This window comes from Pyxicephalus adspersus, chromosome 5 (assembly GCF_032062135.1).
Source record: "Pyxicephalus adspersus chromosome 5, UCB_Pads_2.0, whole genome shotgun sequence".
NCBI lineage: Eukaryota > Metazoa > Chordata > Amphibia > Anura > Pyxicephalidae > Pyxicephalus > Pyxicephalus adspersus.
The window spans coordinates 81,887,006-81,904,849 of record NC_092862.1 but is presented as its reverse complement, the minus strand read 5'-3'; the positions used below and the strand labels follow the sequence as shown (position 1 = coordinate 81,904,849).

The 17,844-nt window shown below is 40.9% G+C and overlaps 1 protein-coding gene across 3 annotated transcripts; it reads right to left on the bottom strand.

Moving 5' to 3' along the window:
* Positions 1–4,986: 4,986 nt before the first annotated feature.
* On the bottom strand, positions 4,987–16,413 carry LOC140331176 (putative nuclease HARBI1). Of its 3 annotated transcripts, XM_072411951.1 has the most exons (7): positions 16,037–16,413; positions 14,411–14,498; positions 11,208–11,268; positions 10,685–10,780; positions 10,494–10,574; positions 5,861–6,217; positions 4,987–5,517 (listed from the first exon to the last, which is right to left on the bottom strand). In XM_072411951.1, the coding sequence occupies exons 4-6, from the start codon at positions 10,743–10,745 to the stop codon at positions 5,883–5,885; spliced, it is 477 nt and encodes a 158-aa protein (XP_072268052.1). In that variant the 5' UTR covers positions 10,746–10,780; positions 11,208–11,268; positions 14,411–14,498; positions 16,037–16,413; the 3' UTR covers positions 4,987–5,517; positions 5,861–5,882. The 3 variants fall into 3 exon arrangements, with proteins under 3 accessions (XP_072268052.1, XP_072268051.1, XP_072268053.1); XM_072411950.1 differs by lacking the exon at positions 14,411–14,498; XM_072411952.1 differs by lacking the exons at positions 4,987–5,517; positions 5,861–6,217; positions 14,411–14,498 and having other exon boundaries at positions 10,246–10,574.
* Between the last annotated feature and the right edge of the window lie 1,431 nt (positions 16,414–17,844).

Below are 17,844 nucleotides of genomic sequence, written 5' to 3'. Positions count from 1 at the left end.
TCCTGGATTGGCAGAATTCATGCAATAAAAATGACCTATCTCCCGAAACTGTTATATATGTTTCGCACTCTTCCAATCCCAGTCCCTGCACGGGTACTTCGGGAAGAGCAAAGAAAGGTCTTGAGATTTATCTGGGACCCAGGGAAATCAAGATTATCAGGAAAAGTATTATGCAGGCACAGGTTGAGAGGGGGTCTTTCGGTCCCCAACCTCAATAAATATATGCAGGCTGCACAATTGGCTTCTTTGGTGGCACTTCATCGCTTCCAAGATCCCCCAATATGGGTTCAATTGTATGCAGCAGAATTACCAACGGTGCATCTGCATAATCTTTTATGGTTACCTCTTGCAGATCGACCTTTGGTATCCGATCCCACGCTTTCTTATGCTCTAGGGACTTGGGATAGAGTGGAAATTACAGCTGGAATGGTGTCTAAGCATACGCCACTGCTTGGTATTATAAATTGTCCTAGCTTTGTCCCAGCCTTTGAGAATCCTAGCACCTTTCGCTGGTGGGCGGAGAGACCTGTGCGCTATGCATATGATTTGTTCTCGCTTACCGGGATCAAATCCTTTCCATATCTACAGGAGAATTGGAAGCTACCATCGTCTGAACTCTTCCGATACATGCAGATTAGACATTTCTTATTTACCTTAACTAAAAATGTATCAGACTCACCTCTAAAGCTCACTAGCTTTGAAGCTTGCTGCTATCGTGGTTCTGGTTCCGCAGGCCTAGTGTCCTTGGTTTACGACCTATTAATGTGCACGGATATACGCCCTCCCCCTTATGTCGCCATATGGGAAAATGAATTGGGTACTAAACTTGATGTGGAAGAATGGCAGATGATGTGGAAGAATGTAGCGCAGTGTTCACCCAATGTAGTTATGCAAGAGAAAGCCTATAAAGTTTTATTTAGGTGGTATTTGACACCGGACAGAATTGCCAAATTCACACAAGGGAGTAATCCATACTGTTTCCAAGGTTGTCAAACTCTTGGCAATTTTTACCATATCTGGTGGGATTGTCCAGTAGTTAAAAGGCTGTGGATTAGAGTTTTTAATTATATCCGCTCGGTCCTACATGTGTCCATCAAGAGAGACCCTTGGTCAGCGCTATTACATAGATTTGGCTCTAAATTGTCCCGAGCTCACTGTAAATTGATTTCCTTTATTTTCCTGGCTACTCGTCAGGTGATAGCAGCTGCTTGGCGGAAACCAACCTTAAGTTTCCAGGCAGTGCTATCAAGACTGACAGACACTATGGTTCTAGAAAAGATGTCTGCTGTGCCCGGAGATCTTATGCACAAATTTATAAAGTTTGGACACCCTGGCTAGATCACCACTCTACCCCTGTGTTAGATCGCAGATTTTTAGAATTATGATTAATCCTCCAACTAGTTTTTATTATTAGCCTCGAGTACTCTGGTTTTATTTTGGTTTTTTTATTTCCTATAGTCGATATTACTAGTTTGTGTTTTCTTTGTCATATTGTGCTGTAATGCTGCAATTTTTTTTCTTTTTTATTTCTTTGTTTTAGCTTTTTTTTTCTCTTTTTTTGCTATGTCTAATATGAAAAACTTCAATAAAAAATTTATTTAAAAAAAAAACATTTATAAAACTTGGCTGTCAGACCATCAGGCCCAGGCGATTTCTTGGTGGTCAGCTTATCCATTGCATGATAGACCTCAACCCCTGTGATTGGCCTTGTCAAGTCAACAGCAGAATGAGAAACATTTCCCATGTTCTAAAGATTACCATGTTCTAAATGTTCTAAACATTTTCACATGTTCTAAAGATATCCAGGATCTCTGCTCTGGACTTAAACGGGGAACCTGTATTGTCAATCAGAATATCCGCAGACTTAACTGCTGAGCGTTGTTTGCAATTCTGGTATGGGTCAGGTGAGTGGTATTTCCTATAATCCCTTTCCAGAACCAAGAGGTCTATCATCATCATCATTAGTTTCCTCTTAAAAGTTTTACCTTGGCAATTGCCTCTGATTTACCTTTCTGTAAAAAAATTTAATCAAGCCTTCTGTGCAATCTCTGAAAGTACTTATTTATCACATTTTTCTTTTTACCAAGAGATCTAAAAAAGCCATCAATCCTGCTTTCAACAAGCTCCATCCACTCAGACTTACTGCTACACAGGTCCAGGACTGGTACCTATGTATGAAAAAAATCCCCAAAGTATCATCTAACTTTCATACCTAAATAATTCCAAATTAAGTTTCCATATACCCCTTCCTCTGAGTGGAGTATTTAAAGCTTTCATAGTCACAGATAGCATAAAATTGTCAAACAACTCCATTGGACTAACCTCAGGGCCTAATTAAGCAGAGTTCTCTTTAAAAAAATGGTGCATGCGCAGACTCAGCGGGTGGTAGTTCCCTGTGCCGGCTCTGCTACACACCTGGTCCTACAAAGCTTCCTTGGGCAAAACAATTGGCAATTTTGGTCCCAGGAGGTTTCTTAAACGCAGTCAAACCAATTTTACGCCGTGGAGATTTGAAACTTTTTTTGCAGATTTTACAGAGTCAATGGATACCCTATAGATGGAGCTTCCCCTTTAAATTGCTTTTTTCTTACAGTGGCAAGCCATCTCCTCTCCAGCCGAGGCCAGAACTTATTTTCATAGCTTGGGAATTTATGCTTGCGATCAAAATGAAAAGTCAGGTGAGGCTGAAAGTTCTCACCCTTCTATACCATTTAGCAGCTTCCCATCAGCAAAAGGGATCCAAGGAGCATAAGGCCGCAGCCTCATTTCCATAGCGACCTGGTCTGAAACCTGACTCTTGCCTGAACTCTGCCTGCCCTGACCTCGGATTGTTTGTGACCACTTTTGTCTGCTGCCTGCCCTGACCTCGGATTGTTCCTGACCTGCCTTTGCCTTACCCTCCTGTACTACGCTTATCGGACTTAACCCTTGTCTTGTTTTATGACAATAATAAAACTTGATAAAAGGATATTTGGAGTTGGCTGTGGTTTGTGTGCCCAGGCGCATTACACCCAGTTAAACGGTCACAAGCCTTCCGCTATATTCATGCACGTAGAGTTGATATAGTATGCCTTCAGGAGACATATTTTTCTACCTCTTCCTGTTCAAAATATTTTCACGCTACTTATTCTACTGTTTATATGGCAAATGCAGCAGTGAAACGAAGAGGTGTACTTATTTGTTTTAGGAAAACTGTCTCAGTCCAACTGGATACTGAAATGGCAGCACAAACATTAAAAAACAACATTGGCAACAAATGGCAACTATAAGTAATTTGGAACTTAAATATGAGGAGTTACACACTCAGTATATAGCTTCACCTAGTAGGAGTATAAAATATTAATTAGATGAGACCCGCACTCAGCTGAATCTCTGCACTGTTTCTGTAGCCGAGAAAGCATTAAGATGGTCCAATAATAAATTTCATAGATACACAAACAAAATGCATACGTTGCTGGCGAATAGTCTGAGACACCCCGAAGGACGCTTCAGTTCTTATTGCCTAAGGGTTAATGGGTTAGGCCCTACTAGTAATCCAACTCATATCCTGCAGGATTTCTATACCCATTTGTGTACACTGTACCAAACCCCTAGCTTTTTTGATACAGCAGCACTAGACAATTTGTTCGGTCTATAACTTTCCCACCGCTTCCTTACGGTGCGCAGGAAGAGATGGAAGTTCCTATCACTTTATTTGAAGGGACCCAGGCTATTAAGGGACTTAAGACTAGTAAATGACCAGGACCGGATAGGTTTACAGCTGTATACTATAAAAAATATCAGCAGGTTTTAGAGCCTTATTTGGTGGAGGCATTTAATGGTCTTTTGCGGGGGCAAGCACTTGAACCCCATACCCTTGATGCAGCCATCTGTGTGATACCAAAGCATTCCACTGATTCAATGACCTGGTCTAACTATAGGCTGATCTCTCTTCTCGATCTGGACCCCAAGATTTTAGCTACAATCTTGGAGGCTCGGTTGGGCAGGAGAATTGGCGACATTGTTTTAACCGATCAAACTGGTTTTATTCCCAGGCGACAGGCCGGGGATAGTATAAGTAGGGTATTACACCTAGTCCATCACGCTATACAAACTAATATTCCAGCATTTTTATTGAGTCTGGCTATCAGTAAACCGTTTGATTCTGTTTTATGGCCATATCTTATGTCACTATTAACTAAATGGGGCTTTGGACCAAACTTTGGTAAGTGGGTATCTTCTCTATACGCTTTTCCTTAAGCATGTTTACAATATATGGGTTAAAATTCAGAGTCTTTTCCTATGGGTTGAGGTACCAGACAGGGCTGCCCACTGTCGTTCTTGCTTTTTGCATTGGCAGTGGAACCCTTGGTTATAGCAATCCGGAACAATGTAGACATTCAGGGTTTAGAGGTAAATGGTGAACAACATAGTCTTTGTCTTTTTGGAGATTCTTCTTAGTTTGACAAATCCCTTGATACCACTGCCCTAGAGGTTTTGGAGCTTTTTCAGGTTTTTTCAGGGCTTCAGTTGAATAGTTAAAAAATGCAAGGCTCTCAATATTACTTTCCCCCCTGAAGTGGTGAGGACACCTAAATAGTCTTTCCCTTTTCAGTGGGAACCAAAATGACTTATTTGGGTATTTTTATAGGTTTGTTGTCATTGTGCTGTGCTGCCTGACCTTAGCCGTATTTTATACAAACATACTTCCACTTGCTGTCCAAACTGTTTTTAATTAGTTGTCTAGCTGAGTTGCATACTCATTCTAACATACCTGACGGTGATGGAAGGAGTTCCAGGTTGCCAAGCACAACATCAAACCACAATGATTGCCAAGCTCACAAGCAGGGTCAAGCACTCTTACATACCAGATAATATGCTTTATTTATGTGTTTACATGATTCTAATCGTATTAGTAATTTTGTATAGAAAAATGCCAGGTACAATTTAACTTAGTGCCAAACATATTTTATTGCTTTGTGCCAACAAACTCATTTTTTTTTTTCGCCTACAAACTCATTTTTTTTTTTGCTCCTCAAACCAATGACCAGAATGTCAAAAGGCGTTTATGCCTGTCTCACCAGGTCATCCATGACCTGTACATCTTTCTGGAAGGTAAAATTGCAGCAAAAACCAGGGGAAGCTAGGCTGTGCCAAGAATGACGAGGCTCTGGGACACTCTATATATTTTTAGTCACTATATATAATAAAGGGCGATGTGGTTTGAAAGGACTACCTTCCTAAAATATATAGAGTGTCCAGGAACTCTATATATTTTAGGAAGGGAGTCCTTTCAAACCACATCACCCTTAATTTGTGCACTGAGCCAGTCTACAGTTTCCTGGGTGTTTATGAAGGTATAAATGACATTTTAGACCTTGGCACACTATATATTCACTTCCTCACATCAGCTTGGGAGTGGAGGAACATAAAGGTGGATTTCTCCTTTAACCAGAAGCAATATCATCCACGAATGTACGGTAGTCTGTGATGTGACATTCCAGAGGCTTGGCAGAACAGCAGAGGGATGTTATCGCCCTGTAAAGAAATAGATTACATTATTAGGATGTGTTAAGCAGCATGGTTAATAAGGCTTTAGTGGTAACTACATGCTGCTGGATTGTATTTTTCATGCTTTTCTGGCTGCATAAGCAATGCTTGCCCAACTCTAAACTAAACTGCACTATGCCCTAGTTTGGCAATGTGTTTTTTGTAAAGTGTTACATAAAGGTTCAGCTCTTACACAAATATGTCTGCTATTTCTTTTCCCAAACGATTAAAGTGTGCTTGCTATGACTTTAACTCCTAGGTTGGTTTGTAACCCAAACATGATGTGCTGAAATATGTAATGCATGCATTGTAAACATATGTAAATACTCACGCGCAATAAGTTCATCCCTGACTCAACGGCCCTCTGCTGTACTTTGGGAGCTGGAGGCAGGATGTTGATGTACCTCTGTATCGAGTTCCTCTGAAATGTCCCAGGTATCACCATGGTGCAGGGACAGATTATGCAGGACGCAGCATGCCATGATGACTCGAACAGCTTTCCATGGTGCGTACAGGAGCTCTCCACCGGGCCACGCCAAGCACAGAAACCCTGCTTTTACCAGCCTAATGGTTTGCTCCACAATCCCCCGGCTTTTATGCAGAGCCTTGTTGTAATTATGCTCTGCTTCAGACCAGGGGTGACGCACAGCTGTCATAAGCCATGGAAGCTGCCCATATCCTTTGTCAGCTGTAAAAAGACAAACATAATACGTGTTAGTTCTTGGTATAGTAAGTGTTCTGTGAATGCACTAGAGTTTTTTTACAAAGGTTGTTAAGGAATGTGCTCTTCGGTCACTTTATTGCTTTTTGGTTGTTAGGAGACATTGTTACTACTGACTACCACACTGAAGTACAGTGAGCTGTGAAAATAGTAATTATACTAGGGCTTCTGGGAATATCTGAAAGTTAGTTCTCCTCCCATGCTCCCAATATTGTACAATATTTATAAACTATTTGCTAAATTAGATGTTAGCACAAAATATGACATATATACAATATAGGTCATAGCCTGGCATTCTGACAATGCAAAGGGACATAGCAACATAATAGGTGTCTTTATAATTTTACTACTGTTAGTTGTATTACAGTAACAACATTATACATTACCTATTAACCAGCTATCAGGTATTTCTCCAGAGATGAATTTCTGGTAGAGGGCTATCTGATGCAGGATATAGGCATCATGGCATGATCCTGGGAAACCTGTGTGTGCACTCATGATTCTCCTGTTGGCATCAAAGACTATTTGTACATTCAGTGAATGATATCGCTTCCGGTTGCGAAAGGCGATTTCCTGCAGTTTAGGGGCCTGAATTGCCACATGGGTGCCATCGATGGCCCCCAAAACATTAGGAAATCCCGCTCACCTGAAGAAATCCACCTTTACCTGTTGAGGGAAGTGAATATATAGCGGGACAAGGTCCACAATGGCATTGATGACCTTCGTAAAAACCCTGGAAACTGTAGGCTGGCTTAGTCCACAAGGCTGAGGAGGTTTGACCAACAGGCAGCTCCCTCTGGCCAGCTAGGTTGCTCTGTGAAGCAGGCCAAGAAACATCTGAGCCCTTGGCCCCTCAACCTGGCACCTCAGCCAGTTTGACCTGGACCAGAGATTCTGCTTCCAAGGCAACCAGCTTCACTCCTGAGCAAAATGCAGCCCTCGTGGAATCCTACGTAGGGACTCTGGGAGGAAATTGCCAGCAGTGTAAATGCAGTGGGCAGTACACAACGGACCATTACCCAGTGTCAAAAACATGTGAGTGACATCTTCAAACACGTCAAAATACTCCTGGGCACAGAGGCCAGAAGGAGTGGGACCTATCGTCAACATCTTGTGCAGCATCTCAGGGAGTACGAAAGATTGGCGTTGCCATTCATTGGGCCAGAAACGGTGGCAGGGGTGGACTACCGGGATGCTTGGCAACCATGTAAGTTCAATCCTTTTACATTACATAATTACCAATGTGAATTGATTTTTGCATTTTTGTGGGATTGCAACAGTTTAGTCATTAGCATTGGGAGCAAAATAGGATTGTATTTTTACTTGTGTTTGGGGTAAAATATGAGATCATTTTTTTTTAAATGACCTCCTTTGTGTATTTTTTACCTTCTTTTGACTTGCATCAACAATGTGTGTATTTCAATTTTGTTTACAATAGTACGCCCTGGGACGCAGCAGTCCCCCCCTCCTGCCCTGTGCTCAGGGTGATGTGGATGATGAGGATGTCACTTCGCATCGAGATGACACTGGGCTTCCTCCTGGTAGGATGAACCTTCATGGTATATCTTGTTTGACATTGTGCACCTGTCTCTAATCATGTTTATAACCACACTCATGTGTAATATGAGTGTTTAATTTCACACATTTTTTGCTCTGGGAGTGGTATGTTTTGTGGTTAGATTTGTGGTGAACCGATCAATCCAAATGAACTTGAGTTAGAGTCAAGCTCACTCTATTTCATTTGTTTTTGTGCTTTATTTAACAGATCACAGGTAATCAGGTAATTTGGTTTGTGTGTGTGTTCAGCCTTCCAAAAGCTAGGTAATAACCTTTGATCTTTCTATAATATATCTATATTTATACGATTTGTTAAGTTTTCTTGGGAGATGTTTCTGGTGCAGCCTTCCTTTGGGAATGTGTGAACTTAATATGTCAAAAATAATTTTGCCTGTGCGAAATATTGGGGACTTTAGATATGTGAAGACTTGTCACCACATTCATTCATTTTGATGTGATAAATCATGTTCCTTTGTAGAACATCCATGTCTGCTGGTTTCTGATTCTGAAGAGTTTTCACGGGCTGCATCTACTGTGGAGGTAGGCAAGAACTGGTCCATTAGTGTTTATTTTGGGATGTGTTGGGGGAATGAACCTTTCCCAATGTGTTCCAATTATGTTTTTTTTGTTTAGGATCCCTCAGGTGGACATTTACCACAAGAAGATGGGGAGACACCTGAGGTTTTCGTAAGCAACCCATGTTTAATGTTTAGGATTCAGAATAAATGTGTCTAACATTTTGTCCAACATTTGTTGATGTTCCAATGTCAGGATGCTGTCTGCATGTTATGGTGACCCACAAAGTTGTGACCCACAAAATGTGATATTGTAGTAATTTTTTATTTTCCCTTTATAGCAACCAGTGGATGCAGGTGAATGGGGTCAACCCAATGTGGGCAGCCAGCTTCTAAGCCTCACTCAGAGGCTGGCTGGCCATTTTGATAGAGTAGTGGAGTCAAGAATGTCTGCCCCAAGTTCAAATAATTTGGAACAGGCCCTTACGCTCCTACATTAAAACCTCAATCAAAATTGTCAGGACCGAGAATTTAACCAACAAAATCTGGCGGGCATGCATGTCTGATAGAATCGGTCCAAGAACTATCGGCCACTTTGGGTGCCTACATGTTCAGAGTTGATTAGTGAATCTAAAGTGAATCCCTGGGCCAACAATCTCAGCTAAATCAGGCCATTATTCACAGGCTGGGTTGGCAAATCCCAATAGGTCCTGCTGGCTCCCCATCCCCTGCAGAACAGCCAGCGCCATCCTTTTCCCCGGCTTCACCCTGTTCCCCGGCTGTTGCCTGGCCACTTCCACATCCTGACCGCCACCGTGCCCCTGCCCAGCCACCCTGTGCCCCTGGCCGTCCAATTTGTGCCCGTCAGCCCACCCTGTGCCCCTGCCAACCACCCTGTACCCCTGGCTGCCCAATTTTACACCCCTGCCCGGCCATTTTGTGCCCCTGCCAGCCCACCCCGTGCCCCTGCCCTGCCAATTTGTGCCCCTGCTCGCCCAATTAGTGGCCCTGGCTGCGTGTCCCTGCCTGCCCACCTGCTAACACGGGGGCAAGTAATCGCCGTCCTCTGGAGGTAGACTGTGGGCATGCTGTGGGGGGTCCCGTGGTCGATGTGTTGGGGTGGGTTGCGCCCGTGCCCGGTCTGGGAAAAGTATGTAGATGGATGTCGGGTGCCAGGTGAGAACATTCTTCACATTCTTCCTGTCATTCTTCACTCAATTTTTTCAGGACTCCATGAGATCGCCAGTGTGGGTTGAGTTGGGATCCCATGTGAAGACGCTTGTTTGTATAAGATAGCTTAATCTCTATTTTGTGTTTGCCCAAAGTCCACAGGTTAGTGACCCTCGCAGTTTGACACCTTACCTATCAAAGTTTCTTTTGATGTGGCCAAAGTATGCTCCAAATGCAGTTTTGTTATCTATTCCCCAAAGAATGTTCCAGCTTGTAAATTTGTCAAAGTGATTCTAATCAAGTATGAAGTCTCAGCTCAATACTCTAAAAGTATTGCTGTAATGACCTTAAAAAAAGCTAAACAATATTTCCAAATACATGATTGCATCTTTGTTCACTAAATGAACACAAATCTAATTATGTCTAGGGACCAAATATGGCACAAATATGGCAGATAAATGTGCTTGCTAATAGGTCAACTACATTTCTGTTGGTTAAAATGACATACTAAGGTGTTCAGCTGTGTATTCTATGCCAAATGTATTCTTGAATGATGTTACAATTACATATATTTTGAAGAGGACATATCTAACATACCCAACTCTGATACTTTTAAGGTCACAGGATATTTTGAAAATAAAGTGACCAATGCAGGAATGGAGCAAACTCTGGCAAGCTGCAAAACAGGTTTGTGTAGGATAAGAGCATGTTCGATATTTTATGGTTCAAAGAACCATTGTGTAAAAAATAAGGTTTCTTTTTTGTGTTTTTTTAGGGATGGAATTGGATTGGCCAGGCTGGAAACAGATTTTAAATGTGCACTTGAAAAAAAATATATCATTCACAAAATCTGCCTTTTAGTTTTTTTACAAAAGTTTTTTTTTTTTATTATCCCCCCCAATATCTTTAAATGTGCAAAACACAACAAATATAAAAATATAACAAAACTTTTTTTTAAACACAAAATTATTTATTTTAAAAACGGTACCGCCTGGGCATACCTCGATGAGGGGCCATCCTGAACCGGCGCTCTATGGCAGACATCCTCCTGTGCAGCCAATACAGGCTATCTTGTCTACTTCCTGGCGGGTGAAGAAAAAACAAATAATATATTAACTGGAAGAGTTTGGTCCAAACATTTTTTAAAAGTAATGTCCCTGTAAAAACCAAACAAATTAAAATATAAACTTACCAGGGGGGTGTTGCCATGTCGCCGGGTTTGGGGTGGTGGTGGGGGGGCTCAGAAGCTCCATAGGAGGACTGGCTGCCTCCCTTGATGTGGAACTGGCTGTGTTTGTGGAAAGAGACCAAAAAAATAAAAGAGGTAAGTACTGACCAAATGTAACAGTATAACATACAGCTAGTTCTTAAATTGCACAGTGCTAAAGAATTCAAGTTATGTCATCACATCTGACTGTTTTGCCGTTTACACCGTGCCAAACAAGAAAGAAAGGGTATTCCTGGGGCCAAGCTAATTATGGCTATGGAACTAAAGTGATGCAGTTTGTTGGCAATGAAGGTTGTGGGTTTTCACAAAGGACAAATGTGGCTAAGTGACATTTAACCTTTGTCTTCTGTTAAAAGCTGCCTAGACATGAAGCAAGTCATACACTCCTAAAGATACTTGATGGAGCTAGGCCTAACAAAGTATCTCCTACTTTATTTTCATAGTTTTTAAGGAATGTTCACAATTTCTAAAATAGAGAAATACTTACATTTAGATGAGGAACTTGGCCGTGTCCTGTGGAGGAGGTGCTGGCAAGGGCGCTCCAGTAGCTGTAGATAAAAAATGAACACCATAAGTAAAACTGGGTGGGCAGGACTAAAGTAGATTTGTAAGGTTAGTTAGGGTGAATAGATTAATGCAGAACTTCTAAATGATACTTTTTGCCTACGTCCAAAAATTATGAGCAAACATTTGTCAGTACAGCTATGGACAACTAAACAACTCATGTCTATTTTTGTTCATGCTAGCCAACAACCTAGAAAGAACCTAGTAAGTGCCAGACACACATACATTCAATTTAGGGGCAAAATGTAAGCACCGTTGCACTAGGTCAGATAATGCAGCACATGTGGATTTATTTTCTTGACACAGGAAAAAAAAAATTAAATAAAAAAGTGGATAAATACTAAACACGGGAATATCTATGTGACACAGTAGAATAATGTGCCTTCACCAAAATCAGGATTGTGGTCTTAGCTATCCAGAGGACATTCTACCAGAAGGCTTTCACTGTCCTCTGAACAAAGAAAGATAATTTCCAGTCTTGCCTGATTGCGAGGATGCTATTTAGTACTCTTCAAATCATCTACCTCTGATTGAGCTTAATGGGGTGGCATCATGAAGATTTTTAAAAACCATATATACACACACACATCGAAATATCTGCATGTACATAGTTGTCAACAGCCAACTTTAGGTGTGTGGACCTCTACCCAGCTCTCATCTGCAGCTCTAATCCAATAAAAGAACAATAGAGGATGCTCCATTCTCAGCTGTTATCCGTGCAGAGGATTCCAGCTGCCGATAAGAGCTGGGCAGTGAAAACAGCGCAGCTAGAATAAGATGGGGACACAGGCTGTCCCTCCCCCATTCTATAGCTGTGCTGTGGCTTCTATAAAAAAAAATACTTGGGAAAATATATCCACTCTGTGGGCATGTGTAATTACATCATGGGCACAGTGTGATATCTGTGTGTGGGAATTCTGCATGTCATATCTTGCAGCCTTACAATTCTGTGTACAAGCACAGAGGACACTCATAAAAAATAGTCCCAAAATATCTACAAAATCTCAGGCCACCAGATTTCAAGCATTTGAAGATATGGGGATCCCAATTGCAAACACTATAGAAAATCCTTCATTGGGAAGGCCTTTTCCAAAGCAAGTGCACATAGGAGTCCTTAATTGAAAAAGTGGCCCCCCCTGGGCCCACTTACATAGCAAGGAGCAAGTGTCCCCCCACTTGAACCTACATTTTCTGGTTGATGCACCTCACCATTCCCAATAAACTGGGGATCCTTGAAATATAGGTATAAATATCAGGGTAACACCTCAATTCCCCTTGCTACGTAAGTGGCCCAGGGGGAGTATGAATGGGCCTTTTCGCTTTTTGCCTCCTAGATGTACTTGCTTTTTAAACAGCAACAGCCTCCAAGAAAAGTGGTTGAGTAGTAGCTAGCAGGATCCTCAAAGTAGTTACAAACAAGGGTTTAGGACATCTGAAGGATTAAAGACGGTGAGTTCTTGGGCTGAGGAATATGAGAAGCAGCCTTAAAACACATTTAAATGTGCAAACAAGCATGATGCATAAAAACACATTTAAATGTGCAAACATGGACAAACATGTATGCTTATTTTACTAAAAAGAATCCCCCCCCCCTCCCCCAACCACAGGTCCCTCTCTGCAAACAACGTGCACGACCTGATGATAATGCAGATATGAAACTTCCTGGTTTACTCCCGCCTACTGAAAAATGTGCACACGCATTTGCACAAACGCCTGCTATATGCGCATTAATACCCGCATGTAACAGTTGTTATATTGTTGCACATAGGTACGCGCATATTATTATTTTATAATAATATACTTTTTGTATTTATTTTTTGTTCTGTTTCTTTTTGGAATTATGGACTAACATGCTGGTTTGTACACTTTGAGCCAAACATAAGTTCTTGCTTTTCAAGCCTTTCAGGGTGTTTATTCAGTTTGAATTGCATGTTAGACCTTGCCCAACTATATATTGACTTACCTCAGCTTGGTAGTGGAAGCACATAAAGTGGTTTCCCTCCTTTAACCAGAAGCAATATCATCCATGAATGTTGCTTGGAGCCAAACCCATGACATCAGAAATCATAGGAAGAAATAGGTAATCTTTTCAATTCGAATCATGTTAAGCAATATGGCCTAAAAATGCCTCATTGCCTATTTCTGACTATTTCTTCCTATAGCTTTTCTATGTATATGTACACACAAATGCATACATACAGATATATATGCATGTATGTACATACATGAGTGCACATGAAACAAATATACACCTAAAAAGAAAAAAAAAAAAAAAAAAAAATAAAACTTACCAGAATGAGGATCCATATCTGGAAATTTTTTCTACTAATAGAACAGTTCACACGCACATAGTGGTTACATCACACTGAGTTTTACTAAGCCAATTGTGCTGTTTTTAGCCGAGCAAACTAATCAATCATAGAAGGGAACGGCTTCAAAACAACCATAATAAAATTTTTGCATTGGAGGTCCTGGGACAATATAAAAGATCACAAAAACAAAAAAAAAATTTTACAAAATTTGGACAAAAACTTTATTCAAAATAAACCTATTTGCTAAAAGGTCACATTAAAATATGGAGAACACACAGATAACACTAAATTTACATGACAAAATCAACCAAAAAAATACAGTGTAAATAATAAAGTGTAAACCCACACTTGCATATAAAGCCTAATTATTTCAAAAGTGGCCCCAAAAATATTGCATTCCAAAAATTTTTACCAAACCAATATGCTATTTTGACCTATCAAGGGTGAAAAAACTGGATCAGACAGTATTTATGCAGGACAAACATTTAAAGGTGGTAATATAGACATAATATTCAAATTAAACAATATGGCCACAAACACAATAACATAGCATTAACATTGACTTCTTAATAGGAAAATGGACATTAAAACATTCAAAGTACAAAAAACAAAAGCAGCTATTGTGCTAAATGGTAAGCAAAGTATCAAATGTAGCAACATAGATTAGGCTAACACACAAAACAACAGCCCTCCTTGACCAAAAAAAAAAAATTAAGACAAAGGAAAAAAGCAAGTTAGACAACACCTTTATATATGCTCATCATTACGCACACAGGTGTTGAAAATTACCATTGAAATTTGGCGTGCGCAGTACCTGAAATTTGGCTGTTTGGTTTTTTGACAGTTTGACATTCCATAATAATTTTTGATCCGATCCTTTAGATTTGTACACCAGTAAACAGCTATTGAAGAAAAAACAAAAAAAGGAGTGGAAGATGTTTCTATAATTTATATCTCTTTTAATGATGTACATAATTGTGTGTCCATATAAAAAAATATAGGAAAAAAATCTACTTCGCTGGCAAAAGCGAGGTTTTGCCCGCTAGAGCCCGCTGGAATTTATTACCAGGGGGATCACCGGGTCTGGCATCGGATGCGTTTAGGTAGGCGCCAGTGTAAGGAGATGAAATCAGTTAACTCTTTCTAAACATGATATTAGGTCATGTAAAAATGTGCTTATTTCTCAGCTAATATAAATATTTAAAACATTTGAACAGGCCAAACATTTTTATTTAGGTCTAGGAGAAAGATGTGTGCCATTAGAAAAATTAATTTTTTAGGGGAACAGTGACTTTTAATGCAAGCTCGCCAGTGTCAAACTGCCGGGGATGCGCGGCTCCAGCAGCAAGATCATTTCAGTTAATAACTTCCACGCGAATAAGCTTGCGCCTGAAACATAGTTAATAAATTGATCGAAGGCTTTCGATTTTGGATCGCGAATATGAATGCGCGAGCGAGCTTCCAATTTTGTTTGATGAATCAGCCTTCCCATCTCATTTGGATTTCTCTGTGCCACCTCCTGCTCACCATCCACCTCCCCCTCCACCTTTCCCGACTTTTTCCTCATACCTTTTTTCTTACCCACCACCTGCAAATTCCCTGTATCCTCTACATCCCCCTTTCCAGCCTTCTCCTTCTCCACCTGTCTCAATTTCCTACCCGACCTACGGAGCAGAGAATGTTTTTCTAAAGTCATCCTCACATTCTTGCCTCCGACCGAGGGTGAACAACCTTATTCACACTCCCCTCAACAGAAATGTTTTCAGACACCTGGGCTAATTCACTGCACCACTTACACCTTCTTCCATGTCCATTAAATCATCCTCTACCTCAGGAGCTAGGTGGCGCAGAGCCTTTGGGCAGTTGGCATTAAAAATGATCTTCCCGACCACAGAGGTTGTATTGCTTGATGTTACAGTTATTTGTGAGATGTCCCTGGCATAAAGAACACTTCATCACTACACATGATGCTGCAAAGTGCCACCTCTCTCCACATTTGTGGCAGGAGTCTAGGCTGCTCTGCCACAATGCAATCTCGTCCTATGAACGCAGAAGAAGGGACATGTTGCACCACATTCTCTACCACTCTCAATCTCACATTTGCCTTCCACACTCCTGTCAAGATGCCAAACTCATCGTACACTTTCCTTAATAGGTTCACAATCTCTCAAATGTTTACAAAAAGCATCAAGGCTATAAAAGAGTTCCTGCTTGGGGGAGAACTTTCTTGTCCATTATCCATTTTAAGTAAACTAAATTTCTCCTCTTGAAAGAGGGTACAGGTCTTTCGCTATAAGGGTTTGCAGCTCTCCTTCCCCCCACATTTGCAGCATAGGGTTTAGAAAATATGTCATAAACTGACCGAGTATTTTCTGCTGTGGGGTTGCTAGATTTCCATCCACATGTGCATCATTAAATACAGGTTCAGCAACTTTATTACCTGCATTAGATGAGTTTCATCACATGCTAGAGCCCAGCATGTTCTCTATTAGCAGCTTCCATAGGCTCTGAGACCATAGCAGATGTTCCCACTTTAGTCAGTAGACCTTGCAGTTTCTTGACAGCAGGACTACTGCTCTTAGATTACATTCAGGCACCCGAGCCCTGCTATCAAGCTTCCAGAGGTAGGAAGCTCATCAATTCCTCCTCCCTTGGTGTCACCATCAGCAAACCCTCACAAGTTTGTTGCTGGGGGTCTTGGCAGACCAGGGCTGAAAGTGTGCTGACTGCGGTTCCAAAGCTGGGCACGCTGTCATCTGCATCACTAGGTTCATTGGCTTGTAATACAAAGGGGTCATGGGAGCTTGACATCCTCAGTCAAAGACGGAATAAAAGCACTAAACTTGCTGACCAATCAAAGCAATGGGAGTGGTTTAGAACCACTCTCACTATCCTTATTGGTCACCAAGTTTAGTGTTTTTTTTGTCTTTTCCCCATCATGTCATGTGATGATGCTTCTCACTCTGCAGCACCATCTCTGTCTGCTTATGTCAGATGCAAAAGGGGGGCGGGGGCAAGGATGTCAGTTTAGCGTCTACTCCTTAGCATACCACGGATTTGGGTGACAATGCCAATTAGGGATACAAGGCACTTCACAGATGAGGGTGACACAGATACAGATTACAATGTTATCCTAATACAGATTAAGATAACATTGTGAATGAGGGTGACAACACAGATTATGGTGACAACGTGGATTAGGGTGACAACACAGATTAAACTGACAATGCAGATGAGGGTGACAACACAGAATAGAGTAGCTTTGTGGATTAGGGAGATAATGGGCTCCACAGATAGAAATGATAGTGATGATACTGTGCAGGGGTTTCATATTGTAATTGGATAGAGTGCCTGATCTGTGTTTTGTGGTGGTGGACCTTATATGTATCAATGCCATCAACAGCAACCAATCAGAGAAGACCACACACTGACTGATTGGTTGGTTGGAGAGCCTGGGCGGGGCAGGAGAAAAAGGTCAGGATCGGATGGCATGTCAATTTGCCACACACAAAATGGCCGCTTTAAATATCTCTAGTGAACGTGCAAGTGAAAATAATGGAACAAGTAAAAACATAAAAACAATACACTTTGGGGAACAGGACCATAGACAGGGCTTGTTCACATGAATGATTATGCACTGGTGGGAGTATTTGTGGGACTAATAGTGAAGGGTTAAAATAAAAGATGCAAAACACTAAGCACTGCTTAATTAAAAGTTAGTACTTTATTGGGTGCGTACAAAGGTCCAACACAGCAAGATAGGATTGTGTGACCCATTGGCACTTACCATCCCTTACTATATAACTTTTTACTAAACAAAATTGCTAAATAATAAATAAAAACACACCAAGCTGATTGTGGTAAAAGGTAAGTTTAAATAAATTGAACTTACTTTAACCATTATTACATTTTAAAACATAAACTAACATTCTACAAACATTATTTAAACCAAATACACTTAGTCATTAAGTGTCAAGTGTAAACCATAACCAACCAACAGTCCATTTTTTTAAGGAATACCAATAAACTGTCAGCCCAGAAAGGAGCGACATTACCTCATAAAGGCTGACGGCAACAAAGGGAAGAAAGGTGGTGCAAACATAAAGAAAGAAAACAGTCCAGAAAAGACTGCCACCTGGAGGCAGCAGTTAGATAAAACTTTAAATATATTTTTTGTTGTTGATTGACATTTCTTTACCACTTTCATATCGAACTTGCCCAAACACAACACAAATGTATTGGGAATGC

Bases quoted from the DNA above. Each gene is read 5' to 3' on its own strand.
- LOC140331176 (XM_072411950.1), bottom strand. The intron at 10,781-11,207 runs GTAAGTATTTCT...CCACAAACACAG, and splicing joins GCCAAGTTCCTCATCTAAAT to CCAGTTCCACATCAAGGGAG. The intron at 10,575-10,684 runs GTAAGTTTATAT...TTCACCCGCCAG, and splicing joins GACATGGCAACACCCCCCTG to GAAGTAGACAAGATAGCCTG.